General features: G+C 60.5%; 1 protein-coding gene across 1 annotated transcript in view; it reads right to left on the bottom strand.

Annotated features, from left to right (window-relative positions):
- ABCA2 (ATP-binding cassette, sub-family A (ABC1), member 2) overlaps positions 1–9,371 on the bottom strand; it is a gene marked incomplete at its 5' end in the record, with an annotated part of 19,993 nt that overhangs the window by 10,301 nt on the left and 321 nt on the right. Inside the window, 19 exons of the mRNA XM_010290084.1 lie at positions 334–543; positions 803–923; positions 1,025–1,209; positions 1,657–1,839; positions 1,925–2,121; positions 2,421–2,633; positions 2,900–3,080; positions 3,392–3,556; positions 4,140–4,344; positions 4,646–4,796; positions 5,025–5,215; positions 5,540–5,654; positions 6,314–6,416; positions 6,497–6,670; positions 7,061–7,157; positions 7,475–7,642; positions 7,918–8,046; positions 8,309–8,468; positions 8,771–9,102. Of these exons, the coding sequence (XP_010288386.1) occupies positions 334–543; positions 803–923; positions 1,025–1,209; positions 1,657–1,839; positions 1,925–2,121; positions 2,421–2,633; positions 2,900–3,080; positions 3,392–3,556; positions 4,140–4,344; positions 4,646–4,796; positions 5,025–5,215; positions 5,540–5,654; positions 6,314–6,416; positions 6,497–6,670; positions 7,061–7,157; positions 7,475–7,642; positions 7,918–8,046; positions 8,309–8,468; positions 8,771–9,102 (3,280 nt within the window). The remainder of the gene's footprint in view (positions 1–333; positions 544–802; positions 924–1,024; positions 1,210–1,656; positions 1,840–1,924; positions 2,122–2,420; positions 2,634–2,899; positions 3,081–3,391; positions 3,557–4,139; positions 4,345–4,645; positions 4,797–5,024; positions 5,216–5,539; positions 5,655–6,313; positions 6,417–6,496; positions 6,671–7,060; positions 7,158–7,474; positions 7,643–7,917; positions 8,047–8,308; positions 8,469–8,770; positions 9,103–9,371) is intronic.

The raw sequence follows: 9,371 nt of genomic DNA on the forward strand, positions 1-9,371 counted from the left end.
TGAGTACCCCATCCCCGGCCCTGCCACCCAGGCTCTGAGACGAGCATCGGCAGATGCATCATCATTCCCCGTGGGGTCTTGCCCCAGCAGGCACGGCCCTCCGTCCCCAGCACACCCACATGCCCCAGCCAGGGCCAGCTCTGCCCTGCCCAGGCGCAGGGATGGGTGCTGCCACTGCCCCAGCCACCCTTCGCATCCCAGCCGAGCGCCTTCCCCGGCCGCTGCCGCTGGCCCGGCACCGGCGGCACGAACCTTGCAGACTGATGTTATCGGGGTCCTGCTGGTTATCGAACAGGGGTGCGTAATCCCCAAAAAATTCGGAATAAGCCCCACCTTCGTCACCCCGCACGGAGCCCACTGAGGAAGCCGAGTGCAGGGATGCCTGTGACTGTGCCAGCTTGGAGCAGGTCATGAGGTTGCTGAGCTCCACCTGGGGCTTTGCTGGCATGACCACTTCAGCAAGGGGCTCCCCATTGGCCTCAGGCTTCAGGCCCAGCTCAGGGGCAGGTGGCTGCAGGGCATCCTTCTTGGACTCCTTCATGTCTGGAAGGAGAAGGGGGGTTGCCACTGGCCATGCCACCCTTCACAATGGTGTGGCATGGAGTGGTGACAGATCTGCAAACCCGGAGTGGAGCAAACCCGGCTGCTCTTGGCCAGGATGGGCTCCGCTGGAGACCACTCCTCCCCCTGGGAAAGGAGACTCCTGTGGCCATGTGCAAGGGGAGAGGAGCCACTAAGCCCATGCAGTCACGCAGCCCCTCACCAGCCCCAGCAGCACCGTGTGCCCTCACTGTGTCCATACCCACATCACTGTTCTCCAGAGACTGGTCCTCCTCAGACACCTTCAGGAAGACCTCCTCCAGCGTGGTGTCCATCAGCCCGAAACTGGTGAGGTCCAGCTCCTCCAGGCTCTGCTCCAAGTGCTGTGGAGGCAAAGTGCTGTGTGAGAAGGGCAAGAGATGCCGGCAGTGCCATGGCCACCCACAACCACCTGCCTGCCCACCCTGCCAGCTCCCCCGGGTACCTGGAAGAGCCTCTCGAAGCAGCCCTTCTTGACAGCCTCACTGGGCAAGATGTAGGAGAGCTCGGTGTTGGTGTCTGAGATGAGGAGGCAGGAGGCCACGTATTTCTTGATGAACTGGGAGACACGGGGCTCGGAGCAGGGGCTGACGGAGGAATGTGCCAGGGGACTGTGCGGCTGGCCTGGTTCTGCGGCAGAGGGGCAAGCACTCATCAGTCACTTCTCACCCAGCCTCCCACCAGGACCCACTATGTCCACATTACACCCTGCATCGCGGGGGCTCCTCCAGGCTCCATTGCTGGGTGCTGAAGGCTTCCCAGCCACCCTGCCTGGCCTGGGGACTGTGCTCTGCACCACGGCCCGTGCTGGATGTCTCAGTGGGCAGGCCAGACAGAATGAGCACCTGGAGGCAAATGCCACCACATGGGGTCCAACCCGGGACCCAGACAAGAGAAATGAAGGCTGAGCGATGCCACCTCCTACACCCCTGCCCTGTCCACCTCTGCCCTCCACATGGCCTAAAGGAGACTCAGGGTGGGAGCACTTGGGTGTTTGACCTCTTGGTCATTTCCTGGGCTGAAGAAGGGCTGGTACCATTTACTCCTCTAAACACGGGGTCCCACTGCCCCCCAGACCTGTGCCATTCCTGGTGTCCGACTGCTTCTTCACCACCGTCAGCTTGTAGCCGTCGCCATAGGTGCTCTTGAGGAAGAGTGGAGAGCCGCAGCACTTAAGCTTGCCGTGGGAGATGATGGCGATACGGTCACCCAGTAGGTCAGCCTCATCCATGTGATGCGTGGAGAGCAGGATGGTCCTCCCTGACAGTGGCACAGAGCCTCATCAGAGAGGCCAGGGCCACGCCAGCCAGAGGAGCAATGCTGGGCTCTGCCCACCTCTGCTCACCTGGCTTGTACTTGAGGATCAGGTCCCAGATGGCCCTGCGTGCATATGGGTCCACGCCAGCCGTGGGCTCATCCAAGATCACAGCCCGCGACCCACCCACAAATGCAATGGCCACCGACAGCTTCCTCTTCATGCCCCCAGAGAGGGTCTGCACCAGGGAGTGGCGTTTGTTGGAGAGTTCCAGGTCCTCAATCATCCTGGGGACAGGGGAGAAGCACCAGGGATGCTCGGTGCCTGCAGGGAGCACATGATGCCTCTTCCCTGCGTGGTACCTATGGCTCTCAGCTGCTGGGACAGCCCAGCTGCAGACAGACTACAGAAGCATCTTCTGCTGGCTTCCACAGCCTGATACCCCAAGTTTTGAAAAACACTTGGTGGAGCTGCTCCAGGGGACATCTCTGCTCTCAGATCACCCATCACAGTACAACCAGCCAGAAGGGGACCCACTCATGCAAAAGGCATGGATTGGGCAAAAGGAGCTGAGGGGGGTGCCTACTTGTCCATTTCCTTGCGGATCTCTTCCTCTGCCATGCTCTTGAGCTGCGAGTAGAACCAGAGGTGCTCCTCCACTGTCAGCCTGTCGAAGAGCACGTTGTGCTGGGGACACATGCCCAGGTTCTTCCGGATCTTGCCCATCTCTGTCCGGATATCGTGGCCGTAGATGGTGGCGGAGCCCGAGGTTGGAGGGAACAAACCGGTGAGGATGGACCTGGATGAATGGAGAAAGGCAACAACATGAGGGACCTCGTATTCCCCCATCTGGTCCCAATCCCAACTACCACCTCCAGAAGCATCTGCTGGGCCCCAGCCATGCACCCACTGCCTGTCCCCCTTTTGTGCCAGCCCCACATCCACACTGCTGCCCTCTGGGCATGGCACCAGATGCCACAGGGCCCTGCAAGGACATCATGCAGCACCTTCCCCACCTACTACAGCACCAGGACACGGCCCATGTCTGCCCTGACGGGTACTCACATGGTGGTTGTTTTGCCTGCGCCATTGTGGCCCAGGAAGGACACCACCTGGTTCTCGTAGAGGTTGAGGCTCAGCTTGTTCAGCGCCAACTTCTTGTCTGTCTTGTAGACCTTGGTGAGCTTGTCAATGCAGACGACCAATGGGAGGTGGGTCGGCTCCTCCTCGATGCCCCGTGTCTCCTCTGCCGCGAGAGTGGGATGGTGAGGAGCCGGGGGTGGCAGGGAGGCCAGGCTTGGAGCAGGGCTCCCCAGGGGATGAACCTCCCCGCCTCCATCCCACAGTGGCTGTGCTGGCTCATGGACCTCCCCCTCTGCTTCTCACCAGCTTGCCCCCTCCTGCACCATAGGCAGCAGCTCCCAGACAAGCAGCAGCGCTCGGCCCAGGATTCTACGCCAACAAGGGCACAGAAGAGACACAGGGGTCCATGCAGGACCCTGCAGCAGAGCCAGGGCCATCCCTGGGGCATGCCCTGCTACCTCTGTCTGCCCTCACCCAGCCTCCGGCTCTCCAAGGCACAGGCCTGATCCTCCTCCATGATGCTGAGGCGGGTAGTGCGGGACCAGGGCCAGGTCCACTCCCAGGTCTCCACTCGCCCGTTGCCCAGCCAGTAGGACTTCTGGAAGGGGAAGTACCAGGGCCGCGGCAAGCCGAACATGCCTGCAAGTACAACCCCTGTGGAGTCAGGGCCAACTCTACACCCATGTCCGTGCAGAAGCCGGCTGAGAGCCAGGGCAGAACTTGGTACAGGTACAGACATGGGCATGAGCTTGTCCCCAGCTCAGGGACATCACTTCAGGGTGGGGGCTGCAAGTGCCCTGGCCAGCTGGGCTCAGGGTAACACTGCTGGGCTGTGCAAGGAAGCTACGTCCTTTGGGCTTTGGGTTGGACCTGGCTCATGCTTTGGTTTTACTTAGGAAAGCAAAGGAAGCAGGTGAGAATCCTCCCCAGGCAGGCAATAACGGGGAACAGTGCTCCAGCCACAGACACCTGCTTTGCTACAGCTGGCCAATGAATGAGACACGTGACTGAAGATCTCCAAGGAACCTGCTGGTGTCACCAGCGGGTCAGGGCATGTGGGCAGGTATCCGCAACAGGGATTTTGTTGTGGTTTGTGGACAACAAAACGTTGTGCCAAATCCCACCATGACAGGGCTGAGCACTGCCAGGAACCAGCAGTGCCCCCAGAAAGGAGGCTCCCACAAGATCAGAGATGCCCTCATGCCTCACTGCGCACACATACCTGGGTGCACGGCCTCAATGTACCATGTGAGAACCCCGTATACCACGGCATCCACAATCAGCATCATCATGGACAACAGGAGGTTGAAGTCATCTCCTTCCACAGGTGACTGGCTAAAAGTGTGCCACTGGATGCCCACACCGGCCACCTCGTACAGCGCAAAGTACTTGGATCCGAGCCCAAAGGCTGTGGTGGACATGAGGGACTATGGAGAGGTGGAGGGAAGGGAAGGGTACATCAGAAGGAACCACACGCCAGCTCCAGAGGAACAGGTTGGGGCGAATTCCTACCTGGTGCTGCCTCACCCAGCCCCATGGAGATGCTCCCAGCCCGGGAAGGCACCAAACCTTCTGGAGATGCCTCCAAAGCCCCATGGGGAGTTGGTTCATATATAGCCAGAGGTTTGCCCAGGGCCTGGTGACAGCTTGGTGGCCTGTGTACTGGACATGGGGTGCCTGGGGCAAACCTGGGGCCAAGCACCTCCCCAGCAGCCACAGCCAACTCACCGCGATGCACTTCTCAAAGGCCGTGATCTTGTCATGCGCCACCTCCTCCCGGATGGCCACGTACATGTAGGGCACATAGCTGAGGAAATAGATGATGCCGCCGCAGGCAGAGGCCAGCTTGGCCTTGGAGTAGAGCACCGACACCAGGAAGCTGCAGGAAGAACAGCATCACCTCAGATCCTACCCCGCCAAGGCTTTCCCCACAGTGTCTGATGTTGGCAGTGTTGAGGTGATAAACTGGCCCTTCAGCTGGCTGGGGAGACTTGTGCCCCTCCACCGGCCCTTGCCCACACTGCTCCCAGCACCCTTGCCCCATGGCACAAGGATCCTGGCCCTGCCCGTGCCCCCCTCACCCCATGGAGTGGACCAGGCATCTCACCAGAACATGATGGTGGCCACTGCATAGATGGCAAGAAAGAGCCAGATGATGAGGACATCGCTGTGCATCAGGACCTTGCCGTACTTCAGGATGGCAGTGAGCGCTGTGACCGAGATGGAGAGCTGGACGAAGCCGGTGATGAACCAAGCCACCCAATGCACTGCATTGTTCAAGCCCATCATCTTCATCACCTGCAAGGCCAAAACTGCTCAGCAGGGCTGTCCCCTATCTTGTGCATCCCTGCTGCCTCACTCGCTGGGGCTGGGAGAGCAAGGGACAGCACTGAGGGATCACCCGGGGCTGCAGGGAGCAGGCAGGCCACAGCACCCTGTGCCAGGGTGCCAATGGGCTCAGCTGTGGACACTCAGAAGGACCAGCTCAGCCCATGGATGTGGGATCTGCACCCACCTCAGTTCACGCACCCCAGAGACATGGGGAAGATGCCCAGGGATGCAGTGCAAAACAGGGCTCAGAGATGCCAGCTCCTCCCCAGGGATCTCTCCCACCATCCCCACCTCTTTCAGGCGATGCTCCTTCTCTGTCACAATGTGCTGGATCATCATGGCCACTGAGTAGACCCAGGAGATCACCATGCACAGGGGCATCATGTGCTCAATGACGAAGAGGAAGCTGGTGGGGTACAGGAAGAGAGGGGAGAGCTGGATGGTGGCACCACCGGAGACCTGGGGACACCCTGGGGCACAGGGCAGCAGAGGAGCTCTCCCACCACCCAGGGACAAACCAGCCCTCCAGTCCAGCAACTCCTTAGTGTCCTAAAAGAGCTTCTCCAATGAGCCCATAGGATGATCTAGTGTCCTGAGTGTCCTGGCTGTCAGGTCCCAGCAGGCAGGTGGGCAGCAGCCATGTGCTTGGCCCAGTGCCTTGCCTACCCTGGTGTGAAGGGGGCCCTAACCACACTCCTACCCTGGAGGGCTGGTGGCTCTGGGATTTCTCCGGGTGCTTCCACCAGACCACTGTGGTCAATAACCACCAACAGACTCATGTGCCATCTATTTGCCACACCCCTCTTGTTCTACCCAAGTCTTTCAGCCTCCAAGCACCCCGTAGCCATGAGTTCCTCACTTCAGCTGCGAACTGAAGTTCCGCTCCTTCCCCTGCTTGCCTAGCCTGGTGGTCCAAGGAACATGGCTTAACTGGTTGCTCATCACTCTCAATGTCACCAACCTCTCTCAGGCCCCCAGACTTATCCCCTTTTCACAGCTGAAGTGTCCTGGCCTGCAAAGGGGAAGAGGGAAGGCCCTGCCCCTGCGCATGTGGGTGTCACTCACTCATCCCGGGTGTAACATGGGTATGGGAACATCTGCACGTAGTTGCCCGGCTCCACCACATCATGGCCAACAAATGTGTTGATAAGGGCACGCTCCATCATGTCTGGGGAAGAGGAGGAGAGGACAAGCTGAGCAGGCAGGGGCCAGGGACATGGGCAGCTGTTGCAGAGAGCTGACACTCACCCTGGATCCAGACGAAGCCATAGAGGAAGTAGAAGCGGCCACCGGTGTTGGGGCCGGGCCGCCAGTATGCCCGCCGGATCTCATTGGTCTTCTCCGTGAAGCTGGAATTCTGCCGGATCTTGTACATGACATGGGGGGGCAGCGAGCCGTCCCTGTTGGTCTGGAAGATGACGCCTGTGGGCAACAGGAGAGTCAGGGAGCCCGCTGGCACCACAAGATGGCCACACCGGCGGGCATGGACATGGAGGGGTTCAGCATGTCCCAGCCAAGGGCACCACAAGGGCTGCCATGGATGAGAAGGGTGGGCATGGCCCTGGCATGGGATGCAAGGGCACGTGGACAGCTGGCAGCAGTGGTGGGAGAGCCAGGACAGTGGCAGGGTTCTGCATCCAGCAGGGCTTGGCCAGGGGCCATGGGTACTGCAAGATGCTCGGTCCGCTCATCCACCCAGTGCATGCACCAAGGGAGCCATGTCTCAAAGCCAGTGGCCCCAGCCAGGGGCACAGCCAGAGAAGGACATGGCTTCAGGGACTGCTGTGAAGGGGCTGGTTCCCAGGGACATACTGGCAAAGACCGTGACGTTGTCCTGGTAGGCCTGGTTCAGTGTGTAGTTGACGATGCTCTCCTCATCTGGGAAGCCTTTGAAGACGTCCACGCTGACCTAATGGGAGGGAAAGGCCAGTGAGACCCCACTGCCCCCAATGAGTCTAGCATGCAGGCCCTGCCCATGGTGCAGCATGTGCCACCCACAGCCACCCTGTGAACCCCTGAACCCAATGGTGGATGGGCACCTCCACCATTGACATCCACCCCAAAGCGCTGGATGCTGCAAAAGCCACTATCTCCGCCAGGGCTCCCATCCCATGGCCTTAAGGAGGACTTAGTAGACCTGACCCCTCGTCAGCCCCACAGAGCCCACAGAGCAGGCGGTGGGTGCCACTCCAGCATCCATGTTCCCACAGGCAGGCACAACCTCACCTTGGCCATGAAGTGGACCCAGCCGCAGGCAGCATTGTCGATGGTGTCCAGCTGCTGGAGCAGGACGCTGGCGTTGGGCAGGGAGAAGTTGCCATTGAGGAAGTTGTGGAGAACATCGCTGTCAGAGACGTTCAGGATCTCCGGGTGCTTGTGGAGGTCAGCAGTGAACTGGGACAGAGGGGGAGACATGGGAGGGAGAAGTTAGGGTATTGCCTGCCTGGCAGCCCCCAGTCCTCTCTATGGACAGAGACAGGACCCAACACTCCTGGTGATGGGGGAACAGCATCCACCCTGCACAGGGAAACAGCCTGGTCCTTGCAAGAGCAGAGTGGGCACCCAGCTTCACATGAAGAAGCTATGAGGTGCCTGGAGGCAGGAAACCCCCTTCCCACCCCCAGGGCAGTAAAGCCCAGGCAGGCTCGGCCCCCACTGTGCTATCCTACCTGCTGGAGCCAGCGGATGCGCCTCTGCAGCCTGCCGTCCTCCAAGTAGGCACGGATCTCGGGGGAGATGTTCAGCCATGCCTTGGCATAGTGGGTGACGTTGCCCACAAAGGCGAAGGTCTCATTGGCCTGGGGGGGGAAGGTCACACAACAGGAAGAGGCAGGGGCCCCCCTGCTCTCTGGGTTGGCTAGCAGCCATGGAGGTATCTGCCCACCTGCCAGCAGGCATTGCTACCCCAAGGGCCAGGGCAGTTGCCTGCTTCTGGCAGCACTGGCGGGCAGCTGGCCCCCTCCTCCCCGCTCAGCCCTGAGTCTGTGTGGGCAAGGAGGTCCCTGCAGAGTGGGGCTGGTGGGAGAGGAAGGATGGCTGTCCCAGCCTCTGCACCCTCACCTTCAGGATGACCTTGTCTACTTCAGTGCCAACGGGTGCATACAGGATTTTGGGGTTGCTCGTCATCAGATGCACAAGGAGGCCCAGGTTTCGCTGTTCCTTGCTGGTGAAGCCCAGCGAGCTCATGTTGCCCTGCTTCAGCGCCTCAGGCTCGATCGTCCTGCAAAGGGGACTCAGGCTGTCAACTCCACTCCAGCCCCAGCACCCCTCACTGTGGGCAGACCCCACCCCTGCCCATGAGGGGATTTCGCACTAACTCCTGTGCCAGCATAGCGCTGCCCAGCACAGGGAGCTTCCCCTGGCTGTGGCACAAGGTTGTGGTGCAGCATCCATCTCCTGGGTGCTCATCAAGGGATGACTGGGGCCCTTGACTGCTGGCAGAGGCAAGGTGGGCTCTCCCACACTCCTGTCCTGACCAGAGAGAACCTGGATCTAGCCCCCTCCATCACCCAGGGCTCCTACCGGTTGTTGCCGCAGAGGATGGGCTGCAGCCCAGCCCAGAGCTGCACAAATGCTGAGAACTGCCCCTGGGGGTTGTCACCGCCGGCCAGGTCCCCCCTGGCACCCTCCTCCTCCGCTGTGGCATTGCTGCCCGTGGCATTGGTGCTGGCCCAGCTGGTGCTGTTGGCAGTGGGCAGTGGGGCCTTGCTGGCACAGGCTCCCCTGGGCAGCAGCTTGGCCAGCGCCGAGAGGATGTTCAAGTCATGGAGAATCTTCTGCATCTCCACCATGTCCTCCAGGAGGGTGCGGAGGTGGTGCTGGGCGGCTGTGCTGTTCACCTCATCCAGCTTCAGCTGCAAGGACAAATGGGCAAGGGGTTACCCATGGCTGGAGTGACAGGGCCCTCCTCACCAGTGGGAGGGGACCAAGGGGGACCCCAAGCAGTGGCATGTCTGCTTTCTTGTCTTGTTGGGGGACACGAGGCAGAAAGGGTGGTCCTATATGACTGTGAGGGACATGTCAGACTTGGCTGGGATGAAGAGGGGGACCTCACAGCCAGACTTGAGGAGCTGTGCCACCAGGGACATTGCCAGTCCTGAGGAGAGGAGCCTTCAGGAACATG

The sequence above is a fragment of the Phaethon lepturus genome, unplaced genomic scaffold, assembly GCF_000687285.1.
Source record: "Phaethon lepturus isolate BGI_N335 unplaced genomic scaffold, ASM68728v1 scaffold29736, whole genome shotgun sequence".
Lineage (NCBI taxonomy): Eukaryota > Metazoa > Chordata > Aves > Phaethontiformes > Phaethontidae > Phaethon > Phaethon lepturus.